This window comes from Artibeus jamaicensis, unplaced genomic scaffold (genome assembly GCF_021234435.1).
Source record: "Artibeus jamaicensis isolate MK-2021 breed Jamaican fruit bat unplaced genomic scaffold, CSHL_Jam_final contig_519, whole genome shotgun sequence".
NCBI lineage: Eukaryota > Metazoa > Chordata > Mammalia > Chiroptera > Phyllostomidae > Artibeus > Artibeus jamaicensis.
The window spans coordinates 7,396,697-7,412,300 of record NW_026521871.1 but is presented as its reverse complement, the minus strand read 5'-3'; the positions used below and the strand labels follow the sequence as shown (position 1 = coordinate 7,412,300).

The following is a 15,604-nucleotide window of genomic DNA, read 5'->3' as shown; positions in this document are numbered from 1 at the left end:
TTGAGTTTTCATATTATATTGAAAGTAACATTTGGTGAAACATGGAAAAGGATCTCAAAAATTATGAACAGAAATGCAGACAGTGATATTCCTTATATGTTAAGGTTATAGACATTACCAGGGATCACGTGTTTTCTGATCAAAGAAAATTACAACAGTAATCTTTGGCATCAGTTCTTTTCTGTTTATCTGGACTTTGAGGTGTCTCATAGATTCTTATGTTTAGTTAATAAATGGAGCCATCACTTTTTTCTTAAATCAATTTTTTTTTTGGATAAAGGGAGATGTTCTTGTGAAGTACCTAACTTAAGAGGATTAAAATCTTTTGAAGTCAGTGAATTGAAAGATATTATAAATATATTGTCCAGAACTAGACACCTAAATGAATTTTAGAAATATTTAAATATCAAAAGTCAAAGAAAACACAAGTATTAGGGGGAAAAAAGATAGTCTGCTTATTAGGATTAGCCCACAATAGGATGATATTAATCTCTTTGACCATCCAAAAGGTTTTAAAAGAATTGAATTGGCTAAAAGGTTTGTAAATCTTCATGGTTTGAAATGTCTGAACCACTTTTGCCTGTAGAAGAAAAAATGAAGGGTGAAATGTTGATGAACTTTAAGATAATTTTGAGTTTAGAAAGCCATAAAGCAAAGCTGGGGATGATTTTAATCCCATCTCGATTTATTTATAGATTATTGAAACTCCATAATTAATAGAAATTATAATTCAAAATGGTATTTATCAGAAATAAAGAGTAACACTCACCCCGACTTCTGAAACCAAACACTCTTAGGTGTTTGTACATATCTCAATGGTTAAGGCCCCAGGGGCACACCCTCCCTGCTCTATACCTTTGGAAATATCCTTTACAGCAAATTAGAAATACAGTAGTCTCCTCTTCTCCAAAGTTTCACCTTCCTTTCACACTTTCAGTTACCTGTGGTCAACCACAGTCCAAAAATATTAAATGGAAACTTCCACAAAAAACAATTTATAAGTTTTAAACTGCACACTGTTCATAGCATAACGAAACCTGGCTCTACCCCGCCTGTCCTGCCTGGGATGCAAACCCTCCCTTGTCCAGCGCCTCCGTGCTGCAGATGCTCTCTGCGCCTTAGTCACCTAGCAGTCCTCTTGGTTACCAGAGCAACTGGCACCATGTTGCAGTGCTTGTGTTCAAGTAACCCTTGTTTTACTTCAGAATGCCACAATTACACAACTTTTATCACAGGGTATTATTACAATTGTTCTATTGTACTGTTAGTTATTTAATCTCTTACTGTGACTAATTTATAAATGAAGCTTTATGGTTGGTCTACATACAGGAAAGAACACAGTTTATCTAGGGTTCAGTCCTCTCTGTGGTTTCGGGCATCCACTGGGGGTCTTGGGGCACACCTCCCTAGGATGAGGGTGCGGGAAGCTGTTATAATTTCCCCTGATCCACAGGTTAAAATACTGGTAATACTTATCATTATTAGGAGCAAGCTTATGTGCCTGAATCTTGCCACGTTCAGCATAAACACTGACAATGATAAGTCGAGTTGATGAAAACCAATCAATACCACTTCCCACATTTCACATCTGTAATGTTTCACAGGATTACAGGTGATTAACTACAGAAAAATATGTCAGCAGTAAAAATTAGTGTTATCTGTGGCCCATGTTAATTGGTTATTTAATTCTTATAAGTCAAATTATTTTGACTTAATTTGATTTTAAATTGTATTAAAACCACCTAAACCCAAGGCAAAATATTCATTAAGATGTAAAGCTTCAATATTCATGACATATGAACTTGAACTTAGATTTATTTTTTGTTATGAGTTAACTGTATTACCTACAGTTATAAGTCTGTATAATTTAAAACAGGAGAAAGAAAATTCTTCATCTTAGGTGACTGAAACCTCTGACTTAAGTGTTCAGCTTCAGCATAACTTGTTTTAGATAAAAGTGAATCTGAAGGGGTCTGTGAAATATATGGGCAAAACAAAAACAAAAAGCAAAAAGCCTACTACGACCCTGAAAGAGTGTGCGCACACTCACAGACACACAGACATACACACTCAACCATCCTGGAAGACACGTTTCTGGGAGTTCTGGTGGAGTCAGTGCTTCCAGGGACTTTGCGTTTCTCAGAGAAGGCTCTGTGGGTAGATAAGCCTGCAAGAAGCTTTCCTGAGAATGGGTTCTGAGGACAAAGAAATTGGAGAAATGCTGCATCCTTCACTTCTCCCTCCGCGTGTTGGTCTGTCACAGCCACTGAGAACTTCTTCAGTGAAGACTTCTCCAGTATTTTCCCACATTGTTTGATTGTGGGCTTGTTGCACACTCCTGTTAAATTGATTGACCTTGAATGAAATTTTTGTTTTTGGAGACACATTTTGGGAAGTGCTGACCTGTGTGACATGAAAGGCTGACAATGGAGGGAAGAAAGAATCTGCACAAAGCAGAAGGAAACACTGAGAGACAGGGAACCCAAACTCTGGCAGGGTCCTCCGGTGCCCATTGCACGGTGTCTGTGGTGTCATCTTGAATTGACTTGAGGAATCACAGACTCCATTTGCCCCTCTGCAACTGGGTGCCTTCAGACAACTAACTGCCCAATTCCCAATCTGAATCTCGCTTTTCTCAACTGTAAAATCAGAGTTTAAAGAAATGATCTTTATTGTCTTTTCTAGGCTCAATTAGATGAGTCTACCTCAACTATCATAATGGAAGAAAAAGAGAAAATAGGATTTGCTTGACAAGAATTCTCTTTATAACCAACTTTCTTGGAATGCAAAATAAATGATGTTTTCAATAGAAATCCTATAATACTGCCACATGTAGATAGGTGATTCTTAATCTTCATTATTCTGGTCATTTTGAGTGAAAATTCAGAGTTACAAAGTGCAACCCAGAATAAACCCGGTTTTAGTACTGTACTTGCTATTATCAAACACTTAAAAAAAAGCCCAGAAACTTCAGCAGCTAGATCTTTAATTAAAGCAAAAGGGCAACTTTAAAATTAGTTCATTTAATTAATTGTCTTTCAGGTTGTACAGTCTGTGACTATACTATTCTTGGTTATCACAGTTTGCACTTCAAAAAAATCAAGATATGGTTGAAATAACTGATTTAAATGAAGCTAATCTGAGCTATGGAGAAATACAATAGGAGAAAATTATTTTGCAAAAGTTTCTATACTTTGCATACGACAGTGTTTTCCTTTAATAGGAAATAAAACTAAGTTAATTGGAGAGACAATGTGTTAATTGTCAGGGGAACTAAATCATCGATCTGATGTCACCCATCAGCTGACAGTTTTTCCCGCACAATTTCCATTACCTGACCTCTGTGATTAAGTAAGTTAGAGATTGAAGACTTAAAGTCACTTGCGAGTTGTATTCCAAATTATATGAAACAAGAAACTGAATCAGTCCACAAATGGACACCAAATTAACTTAAGATGTATATCCATACTGAATCAAAGTACTTTTTCAGAATCCATGTGTAATACTCAATTTCAGATACAGTGTTCAGTACACATTTGATTGGAAAAGTAGAAGTCAAAGTCTTGAAAATGGAAACTAATAACAATATGGACTCCTCCCCACTGAGACATGTGCCATTAGGTAAAGCATCTGTGCTCTCATCATGTTGGATCTAATCCATAGCAGTGGTTCTCAACCACGACTGTACATTAGATTTGCCAGTGGAAGTTTTAACATTTTCTGATGCTCAGGTTGCACCTGAGACAAATCAAATCAGATTCTCTGGGGGGTGGAACCTAGAAATCAGAATTTTTATAAACTTTCCAGGAGATTCTAATATGCAGCAAAATTTAATAACTAGTGAAGCAGAATAGCCCAGTCAATAAATTTGCAAGTAAACTTGCTGTATCATTTTGGTTTAAAATTGGCAGTGGGAGGCACACCTGTTTCTTTGTCAACTCTTCTGTAAAAATCTGAACAGAAATTAAGCAACTCTTTTTAACAAGATAAAATGTAAATGGTAGATAATAAAATGTAGTGGTAGATATCTTTTTGAGTGTCTGCTTGGTTCACAAGAAACTTCTTGACTACAGAAGTTTCTCATGAACCAAACTGGGCCACTTGGAATCCCAAGTCTGGATTTTTAAACTGAAACCGAGAGCTACTATTTCTGTATGATTGGATGTGTGGGCTGTGAAATAGCTGGCAAATGGGGAGAGGGAGAGGGGCAAAGAGGGAGAGAGAGAAAAGAGAAGAGAAAAGAGAAGAGAAGAGAAAAGAGAAGAGAAGAGAAGAGAAGAGAAGAGAAGAGAAGAGAAGGGAGAAGGGGGAAGGGAGAAGGGAGAAGAGAGATCAGCAACACGAGTCAGAGGTAATGCATCTAGATTCCCAGGGTAGACATCTGTCATTTCTGTCTGCTTGGCATCCCTCTACACTTTGTTAACAGCATCCTCTTCTCCATTGGGGACTACTCACTCCCATTCCATATGGGATGGGAATAACCAACAAGTCAAGCTTACTAGCTTCTTGCTCCCTCAGCAGGGACTCAGGCAGAAAAAGATGGTGCTGTCATTTTGGTGACTATATCAGGAGAAAATTTTGGTTCCTATTACAGGATCCCTGGAGCTTCCCTGATTCCTGTGCCTTCTGAGTCTGATCACTTAACAAGTCTTTGACTTCTGGGATCAAGGGTGCATGTTGCTTGCAATTCAGTTTTCTATAGTTTTCTTGTCTTAGCTAAAATCCCTTTGGAGGCTGTGTAGCATTTGGTTTTGGGTTTCACTAGGCATTCATATATCCTTAAGCTTTTTACAGCTTATTTTTTTGGTACTTGTAACTACACACCTTATCTAGAACAGATTTCTGATTGACTCCCCTATTTATGTGGATGTTCCCAAGACTGACTAAAGCAGGAACAAGGCCTCCTAAGCCCTACTCCAACCTTCAAGGTCATAATCAAGATAACTCACTGTTTTATCATTCTGCATGCTTTCTGAAGCTTCAGTGAGTTATTTGCATTTTGTAAGTATAAAGATCTTGAGGAGAAATTCATAATAAAATATACTTTTTGAACAATAAGATTAAAAGCCTATCGCACATAAATACGGCTCTACATAATGTATGATCCTTTGAATAGAAGCCCAAATCTTCCCTGTAAAAAGGAGCTCTTACTTCCTCTATCAAATAGCATTAAATAAAATTATAGTATTGCCATTAAACCCAGCTGTGCACCAGTAATTTTTCATTTCCAGTGGTACTCTTCTTTATTAAAAAGTCTTTATTAAATAACAAAATATGCCAACTAATATAATAAGTACTTCCTTGAGCTCAATATCAATATACTTGGCATACAATTCAAGGCCATCTACTCAAATGCAGCAAGGAGAGTTTCAGTGACAAAACCTTGGAGACCGAGAGAAGCCTCCCTGAGTTCTCGAGGCCCAAGTTAGAGAAGTGGTGAGGGGTCAGGGTGTTTGAATGGCTGCCTTCTTGTTAACTCTGGATCCATGGAGCTAGGTTTGGATCACACTATTAAAGTTCAGAGATAATTGGTAAAAAAAAAAAAAAGAAAGAAAGAAAGGCACAGTGCTAAGGAACTTAAGTGATAAACAATGTTGTGATCTTGGGCAACCTCCCGATGAACTATAATGAAATGGAAAGAGCAGGGCCAGTGCCAATAAAATGTGATCACAAAGTCTGACCAGCTCACCATGTTTCCTTTTCTAAGAGTGTAAGAAAAGGTAAATATCACTGTGGGATGTTTTGGTAAAGAAAGTGGGGTAAATAAAAAGAAGCAGTTTAAAAGGTATTCTTTTGACCATCATACTTTATTTTTAATACAAATAGGTAATAAAATAAAAGGTATCCAGATTATCTTTAACAAGAATATATTTTCTGTATACCAAGCCATCATTTACAGAGTAACACTGCAAAAATTTTGAATTAATAACTCTTAATTTGTTTACATAAAATTATATGAAATAAACAAAATCATATGTAGGATGAGAACCAAAAATAAGAACAAACTCAGGGTCCTAAAATCTTGTCTGTGTATTAATTTCTTTTTCAGTTCCAAAAAGTCACACATGTCTACAAAAAGAATGTAGGTATTCTTGACATTGAACATTATTTACAAAAGAAATCCACCTTTCTCAGTTGCTTTTGATTCTGCGAGCTTGCTGCCCGGCACACACATTATAGCGTCAACAGTCAGAATTGCTGACCTGTTCCACCTGGGGGGTGGGCATTCTTTGCCCTGGAAGGAGGGATCACACCAATTCATAATATTTCCCAGTCTGGGGATCAAAGTAACAGTTCAGACATGGGTCATACAGAAGAGTCAGCACTTCCTCGTCTTCTTCCACACTCAGTTCCTCTTCACCTGTGGGAAGGGGAACCGCAGACATGTTAGCTACTGGTCTGGCCTGAAATTTCTAAACATCCGAAGGGCAGAGAAACAGGAATCAACGTCTGTCCCTGGATAGTGCATGTGGGCAAAGTGTTGAAGCTGGAATGAATGACCACTGCAGACATGATGAGACTATGCAGTTTAAGTCAGATGAGACGGTGGTCACAGGGCCAGCTTTGGTACAAAGGATAAGAAAAACTGAGTGTGCCAGGCAATTCCACTGTTGGGATTATACCCCAAGAATCCTGAAACACCAATTCAAAAGATCCTATGCACTCCAATGTTCATAATAGCACAACTTACAATAGCCAAGTTCTGGAAGCAACTTACGTGCCCATCAGTAAATGAGTGGTTCCAAAAACTATGGTACATTTACACAATGGAATACTACACAGCAGAAAGAAAGAAAGCTCCTACCCTTTGCAGTAGCATGGCTGGAGCTGGAGAGCATTATGCTAAGTGAAATAAGCCAGGCAATGAAAGACAAATACCATATGATCTCACCTATGAGTGGAACCTAATCAGCAAAATAAGCAAGCAAGCAAAATATAATCAGAGACATGGAAATAAAGAACAAACTGACAGTGACCAGAGGGGAGGGGCATAATGGGTGAAAGAAGGGGGAAGGATCATCATGAAGCATGTATGAAGGAACCATGGACAAAGACAACCATGGGGGAGGATTGAATGTGGGATGTGGGGATGGGTAGGGTGGGGGAGAGTAATGGAAGGAAAATGGGGACAACTGTAACTGAACAACAATAAAACAGAAAAAAAAAAAGACGGGAGTGTGGAGAACTGGGAAGGTGCCAAAGGACTAAGGGTTATGTTAATTAGAGTTAGGAAAACTTGAGCAGGTTTCAAGTCTTAAAGATCACAAGTCTAGACTTCTTCATGGGCCAGAGTTGTACAAATGCAAAACAATGTGAATTCAATGACCTAACAAAGAACTCAATCCCCAGTCATACATCCTTAGAAGACTACCAAATAAACATGAATTAAAATAAACGTTTAGAATACACAATATAATATACAGATGATGTATCATAAAATTGTATACCTGAAACCTATATAATTTTATAAATCAATGTCATACCAATAAATTCAATAAAAATTAAAGAAATAAATATAATGTTTAAAAATATAAATAAGATACATAAAGCAGAGAACACAAATGGAAAACAAAATGTCAGGTGATCTGTAATTTTATTGGAGGTAGGAAGGTCTGTCGACTTTGCTGGGAACATGAACATGGCTTGTGGATTTCTTTGTTATTGCTGCTATGATAGCCATTTAGAAGGTCTGGGTGAGGAGAGCTCCTGCTGCCTGAGTTATTAGCAAGGTCTGGCTGGTTTCCAACAAATGGCATGGAATGAAAAAAACCCTGTTTTACAAAGCTGTTTTCTGTGCACCTTATGTGTGCCCAATGCTGTGCTATGTGCTTGGGTACCTGATGCCATGATTGGCGAGTGCCTTCCAAGTACTTCTGAAAATCCCTGTACTAGGAAGTCAGAGGCTGGGAGGGCAAGACCTTCCACACTGGAGAAAATCAGATCAGGCTCAGGAAGGAAGGGCCGATTAAGACAATACTCCTCTGTCTTCCTTAGCATAGGCTACTAAGCACCGAAGATACCAAACTTTTGGGTCATGAGCTCACTAGGGTCAGTTTTAGAAGATAAGGGGCATAGGGGAGGGCTGGCACATAATCCTGAGTTTTTCTGAAAGGGTGAATAAATGACTGTGAAACAGAGCTTGTGATCTTAAGTGTCACTGCCCAGAGTAAGGGAAGGTGGTGGTAATGGTGGGACTTCATTTTTCCTCCCCTGCAAATCAGATCAAGTGGGTGCATGAACAATCATCAGGACAGTGACAAAATGCAGTGAAGTCCAAGGAAGTGGAGCAAGATGGCGAAGTGGGTTCTGAAACTGTAGCACAGCCATTCCTCGGCCCATCCTTCTGCCATCCATCCGAAACATTTAATGTGACTGTTCCCTGCACCTGGCACCGAACTAGGTGTTGGGGACACAATGGTATGAGAAACGGCTCTGTTCGAGGAAAAAGCGTGCAGGGATCAGGTGAAACACGAAGTCAGCAGACTCTCTTGTGCATCTGGCTCCAGCAGTCCTTAACAAATGGAGTGTAACAGAGGAATGATTACGTCTGCCTCGCTCACTAACATCTGGGTAGAGCCTTCACTGGTTTAGAAAGCACTTTTTCATGCAGTATCTTACTTGACTCTCCTGATCCTATGAAATAGGAATTATCATGTCCAACTTATAGGTGAGGATCCAGGGTCTGCAAAATTAAATAACTCATGTGATATCACTTGGTGAGTTAAAGGGATGAACTTGGGTTCTCAATTCAGCACTCTATACCATACTGGCTTGCAGTTTTTATTAAGAAGGAGGTGTAACATTCAATTGGGAGCTCTTATATTACAGGAATTTAAACATGGAATTAACAATAAAAAATTGTAAAGGTGTCCTACGTTTAAAAAAAACAGGTTTGGAAAAAAATAAATTTGATTTGTCATGTTTCAAAAATGACTGACAAAGATGGGAAAGTCCACAGGGGAGAGCAGAGGCAAATAGCTCAATAAACCTGAAGGAACTGGCCTTACTAAATACAGAAAAGAGACAGCATGTTGGAGGTGACAGCAGCCCGCTGGCTTAAAGTATGTAAAGCGTGGCAAATGAGGGAGAAATTAAGATTCTGTGGGGTTCCAGGAGAAAGCAATAGATCGCTGAATGAAAGTTACAAGAAGACAGAATTTGGCTCAGCAAGAGGAAGAATTTTCTAAACATTCGAGCTGACCAGAAAATGGAATGTGGGCTCTCGGGAGGGTGAAGTGGGGGCTGGGGCCACCATCTGTGAGAGATTTTGTAGAACCCAGCATAGGACAGGGGACCAGCTCCAGTGATCCCTCTGGTGCCTTTGATGAGTTTCTGTGACTTTTGGCTGCAGTGGCTTATGTCCTTGAAGTATGACAGGACTTAGCTAATGGGCACAATACTAGTGGTAGCTGACCTGAGCACCCAGCACAGTTTCTTATTAAGAACAGGAGCTCAGAGAAGGCAGACTGCCTCTCCTTCATTTTCTGTTGTTACCGGAAGAGGGGTCCCCAGGGCCCTGCCCCCACCTGCTTCATCTAAGTGGGAGAGGTTGGGAATGCTGTTTAAGTGGCTGTTTTATATGGAAGATGACCCCCTTTAGGTCACTTCTGTACATCAAAGGAGAGTGCACATGTCTTTTACTTTCAGATACTCAATCCATCAGCTCTTTCATATTTGGGCTACTTCAGAGAACAGAACAAAGTCAGTTTACTGCTAACTACTGTGTGCCTGCTATGTGACTGAGCAGTCTGGTTGCAGATGTGACAGACACACACAAAGCAACAGCAGCTGCTAATGGTTACCAGGAGTTAAACTGGGAGCAGCAACTGCAGGGGGTGCAGAGCGCCTCTGGGCTGTACAATCTAACAAACCTGGGAGGCGGGGAGGCAGCCCTGCTGTTTTCTACCTGGATAATTTTAGGCAGGTTACAGGTTATTTCACCCCACTGGACCTTCATTTGCTCATTTATAAAATGGGAATAACAATGCCTATTTCAAGTCTTCTTGGTGGAAGACTAAATTAATTAGACATTGGATAATACGCATAGTGCACCCAGTAGTTGTTCAATAAATGATCATTACTCTTACTATTAAGGATAATAATAAAATAAATCATGAACTACAGGCTATGATGTTTTCAGTAACTCAAAATGGCAGCACTGATAAAGCTTAAAGAATGAGAAAAGGTGTCACAGAGATAAGCAGCATGACGTTCAGACAATGGAAGCACACAGATCCAGGGCTGACCCTACTTCGACCTCTTCCCAGCCGTGGGATGCAGGGGAGCCTCGCCACTCGGAGCCTCTGTTCCCTCACATGCACAGTGGGGACAGTAACAGTGCCCGTGAGAGCGCGTCTGAGAGCTAAATAAAATAATAGCACACACACACAATAGTAAGTATCCAAAAACTAGTTGTCATAATCATTGTCACAAAAAAACATAAAATATCTGAGTTAGTCATGAGTGCAGTATGTTCATTATAAATTATTCCTTACCCCCCAACTTTTGTTTGATTTTTACTACCCCCCCAAAATAGTTGGTTTGAATGAAACCCCAACTAGTTTTGTATAGGATAGGGTGATAAATTAATATTTAAATTAAAAGTTTTATGCCAAAATCATGTTTTTCAAAAAGGAAAACTAATTTTTCCATCATGTGTAATGTTAAAACCATGTATCACTGATTGATTATGAGGTAATTTATCTTAGGGATCTACCACTGGACATCTTGTTTTCATTCCATCAACACCCTGGGGGAAATTCTGACCTCTGATACATAAGAGATGCTAGGCATTCTGTGCCTCTACTTTCCAAAAAGATAGTTTGAAGCTGATGCTATTCAGCTGGAAAACTCAATAGTTTTTACAACCAGTCAGGAATCTTTCAAAATGACAGACAGTAACTGTTGTAATGACTGAGGATCTCTACCACCTGCCTGCCTGCCAAGGGAGGGAGTAGAGGCTCTGTTACACGGCGCGTATGGACTGAAGCAGTGACTGCCACAGAAACGCATTGGTTCCCATACAGATCACTGTGGAACTGGGCCTCGTGCATTACATCCGTGGGGTTAAGGCAGGTTTTGTGGGTTTTAGTAATAAAGCCTTTCATGGATGCATTTTAAAACTCTACCATCAATAACAGTTGTACAAAAACTGGGTGACATGATACATAATTTTACACTGAAATAAATGCTTTAAACTTACAGAAAAGGTTTTTTTCATTATAACTTAATTTTCAAAGCCTCCAACTTACATCATTTGCCATCATAATCCCTATGTAATGAAATTATAATATCATTAAGCAATTACCACTATGATATCAAGCAATGGGAAGTGTTTTGAAAAGTAGTAATTGCGCCTCAGTATGGAGTAATTTTCAGTCACATTCTTGGATAGTGCAGTGTTTGTTTTCCCCAAATGTGAAACTGCTCTATTGAAAGACTGGCTACAGAAACTCTAAAAGGACAAATTAACAAATAAAACCATTCTCTCCTACCAGACTAAGAGCATCTGGTCAGAGGTCCAAATTACACTTTACTCTTCTTCACATAATAAAGCCATTCTGAATGAAATACAATTTCCTTCCAGATAACAATCTATTTACAAACTTTCAGCTTCATCCACATTGGAACTGGTTAAGGGCAATAACAGGAGAAGAACTAGCAGAGCCAGACCAAACACAGCAACCCTGGTGCCCTCCGCTTGGTGGGGGCGGATCAGGCAAATACTCCCTCCAGGTCACCTTTGAAAGTCAATGAATACAAATGCTTAATTATCTGTATTTAGTGTGTTTTAACTGTAGGTAATAAAAAACCTATATACACAAGCTAAGTCTTCAAGCTTGAAAATAAATGATGTAGCACCAGTTTATCAGATTTAAAATCTCTGAATCAAGACACTATACTTGGTTTTCGATTCCCTGACACTGCTATCTAGAATTTTTTTTTAAAAAGTTAATGCATTTTCTCTTTTATAGATCTCGAGAACTGATTGACTGTGTTTTTATGTGCATACTAATACACCATTGTTTAAACAATGCAAAGGCGAGAGATCACCATTGGGAACAGTCAGCCTTAGGATCAATAAAGATGACATTTTAGATAAGATTCTGCTGAGAACCAGGTGCTTGCAAACTCTACAACCAACATATCTCACAGGAGGGCCAGATTAACTTGCACTAAAACCTGAGAAAGTCTACTGAGAACTGCTGAATTTTGGTTTTCAGCAAATACTTGCACTCAAATGGGAGCAAGATAAATGATCAACAATGGAATAAAAAGAATGAAAAGATACTTTCTTCCTTTAGAAAGCTATATTGTTTTTTGGAAGGCAAATAACATGCTACGATTATGGTTCATGTTTCATTTGGGAAATAAGTATATCACTCCTTTTGTGAAAACTGGTGGCTGTATTTTACTTAGAAAGTGCCATTTAAAGTGACGTGTGGAAGGATTTGGGTGATTAATTAGGAGTAAACTGCAATTTCATTCTTTCTGGGTAGTTTCCACTTGTAAATGTGCACAGTGTATCAAATCATCGTGTTGTACAGCTTAAACTCACACAATGTCATGTGTCAATAATGTCTCAGAAAAGCTGGAAAAAACCCACAAAACAAATGTGTAGCTTTCAACTCTGAATGTGTTTTATCTCACCTGGAGGAAGGTCTCTAGCTGGACTGCTGGGCTTGGAAGCCTACAGAGCCCATAGCATCTGAAGGGCCTGGTTTTAGGCAAGGTGGCCCCACCTTGCAGAGGGGCAAAATGTGCTCTAGTCCCAGCAAGGGATGCTGGACCACATCCTAGGCCAGGACCCCTTCTGGGTGCATTTGTGGGGTAAGTAGGTGGGGCTGTGGTTCTGTGGGGCAAGTGCCCCAGACACCAGCAATGCATTTACTTCTCTGCTGGAGAGTTCGCTGCTAGTACTTTGGAAAAGAAGGCATCTCTTTATATTACTGAGAGTGTTCACTCCCCCGACCCCCATCACTTCCATGCAGATGAGACAGCCCTGGGTCCCTGCCAGGCTCATAAGAAAAAATATCTCTCTGCCCCAAGATTAATCAGAGAACAAAAGACAGTACTTACCTCACAGAGGAAGGGGCAGGCCAGGGATTCTGGATTCAGAAATGTCATAAATACTAATGAATCATTCTACAAGCTGTGTTGGAGTGGGTCTAAGGAGAATACTAAAGAAAGTACGTTTGTACCCAGAAATCTTCAAAAAAGAGAACTCCCTAAATTAAAAGAAGTTGCAGTGGACATTTCAGCTGTACAGTTCTTACTGGCTTAAAATGGAATTCTACACTCCTATGGCAGCGGACGGGTGAAAGGTGGAAGCTGGCCTGGATCTGCATCCTGTTCCACATTCAGTGGGTCTGCGACCCAGGCCGTGACCTTAACCTCAGCTGTAAGGTGGGGACACAACACAGCCCCATGCCTGGGAGTGCTGGGACTAGTCATTGTGAGGCAATGCACAGAAAAACTCGACCTACTGCTAGGCACACGGTGGGCGCTTTATTAATGCTGACTTTTATTGCTACTTTTGATCACCAATATTTTTTTGTGGGGGGAAGGCCTCTTTTGTATCTTGAATAAATCTTCAAGAAATGGAAAATCCAAAGAGTGGGCCAAATCATCCTGTTTTCCCTGGGCAGAAGCTTCATTCCCCTACTCATCAAACAGTGACGGGCGTTTACTATGTCCTAGGTGCCCCGAGGGTACCAGAGTTGTTCCATGAAACATAATGTCTGGTGAAGTGACTGATAAAACAGATTTTACAAGACTGCTTTAGACTCAGGTAAATGTCCCAAACTGTGCAGTTTGACTGGGGGCGGTGAAAGCATCCCTCTGTTGGTGTCAGGGTGGGCAGCCAGGCTCCCCTGGCTCTGGCTGGCTGTGAACAGCCACAGGATTTCTGTAAATTCTTAATTAGTAATTTAGATACTACATCTATAAGATAAGCATCCATTGTCTGTTTATGTCTTGTGTGAAATTAGTCAGTGTTCACAAAGCAGTATCCTATGTGGCTTTGCCAAACAAAAGGTACGAAATGAGGCTGGCAACCCCGAAGGCCCTTGGGAATGGCTTTCTTAGTCAAGGTCCATGTAAACTGGAAGAGAGACTGCATGCCTGAAGACAGGGTCATTATTATTCTATTTTGGAGCTGGTAAGCATGAATAATTTAAGAGTCATCTCTGTAACGGAGCAAGTGTCAAAAAACAAATTGACAACTATTTTTCAAGCCAAGTCCAGTTCACTTTCAAAAGGTCAGTTTGGTAGTGTTCTTGAGTAAGTTCTGAAATATTAACTCCCCATTTTTACGTTTAGCATGAGCTCCAGGAAAACACATTTTTAGTAAGTGTTAAGCACACCTGTGCCCATGGTCGTTGATACTCATAGTACATTATGGCCTGGGAGGAACTGTGAAGAGCTGTCCATTTCTCCATCCAGGTGAATGGCATGGAGCACAATGCTTTTCCTGCTGGCTGGTCGGCTCCTGGGGCCGTTCACTTTAAGGAGGCATTTATACACTTGAGACATTCTGGCTGAGCAAAAACTGTGGCTGTGACAAACTTGTACTGAACAAAGTAGGGACTCAAAGGCCAGGTGTAACACATGCACTCACTTTTGTATGGTCCGGGGCAAGTTTTCTAGAATTTTGTCTAGGTGAGGCCAACCTTGCCTGCCTTTAAAGCGCAGTTGTGTCTCGTGCTGCAGGGGTGGTGGTGAAGCACATGACTTGCTCGCTTTGAGTCCCAGTGTGTGTGTATAAATGGGGTAATAACAGCACCTACACTTGGCAGGCTATTTAGAGAATGAAAGTGCACCTGTAGGCCTGGGTCTCAGGCAGGTGAAACAAACATTAGTTATTACTGTTTTATCCCCTAAGTCCAAAGGTGGGAGAGCTCGTTCCCCTGAACCAGCCTTCAGAACGGCCCTCATGTCCCAGTGCAATGGTGGTGCAGAAAGGCACTGCTAGGGGGTAGCCTGGGTCCTGAGTCTAGCTTGGGCTCTGATGAGTGTCCTTGGACAAGGTCAAACGGAAGGGGTGGGACTACATTAGTGTTTTTAACTGGTTCATCAGAGCCCCGGGCAGGTTTCTGAGACCCTGACTCCCCCTTTAGCCAGAGCAGTTCTGCATTTAGCTCTTTTGTATGTTGGAATCCCATGTGAAATTGCATTTGAAAGAAAAGTTTTCAGTGCTTATAAGTAAAGTTTAAGAGCCATTGCATAATGTGACCTACAACTGTTTTGCTTGCTAAAATGTATGGTTTAATACTTGCATTGTTAAATTTTAGAAATAAAGCTAATATACTGAAAAATAAAAATTAGAAATCTGAAAGTCAGATTTTGATGAAGCACTTTGTTTTTCAAGGTTGTGATAAGAAATGACCAGTTGAACATTTTCTCCCTTTCCTTCTCTTTCTCATAATAAATAATAAACAAGTAAACAAATCACAAATTACAAATTGTGAGAAGACTGTGAAGAAAATGTACACAGTGAAATGACAGAGACCAACCTTCTTAGACAATAGGCTACCAGCACACACCCAGGTCTGCAACCCATTTCCTCATGCCCTTGGCCTTGCCCTGGAAATGGCTAGTATAG

At 40.1% G+C, this 15,604-nt stretch overlaps 1 protein-coding gene across 5 annotated transcripts in view; it reads right to left on the bottom strand.

The window, feature by feature from the left end:
* Window positions 1-5,994: 5,994 nt before the first annotated feature.
* CFAP20DC (CFAP20 domain containing) overlaps window positions 5,995-15,604 on the bottom strand; it is a 242,894-nt gene continuing 233,284 nt past the window's right edge. For all 5 annotated transcript variants that reach the window (XM_037137429.2, XM_037137431.2, XM_037137430.2 and 2 more), the window contains one exon: window positions 5,995-6,361. In XM_037137429.2, the coding sequence (XP_036993324.2) occupies window positions 6,249-6,361 (113 nt within the window). In that variant the 3' untranslated portion in view covers window positions 5,995-6,248. The remainder of the gene's footprint in view (window positions 6,362-15,604) is intronic.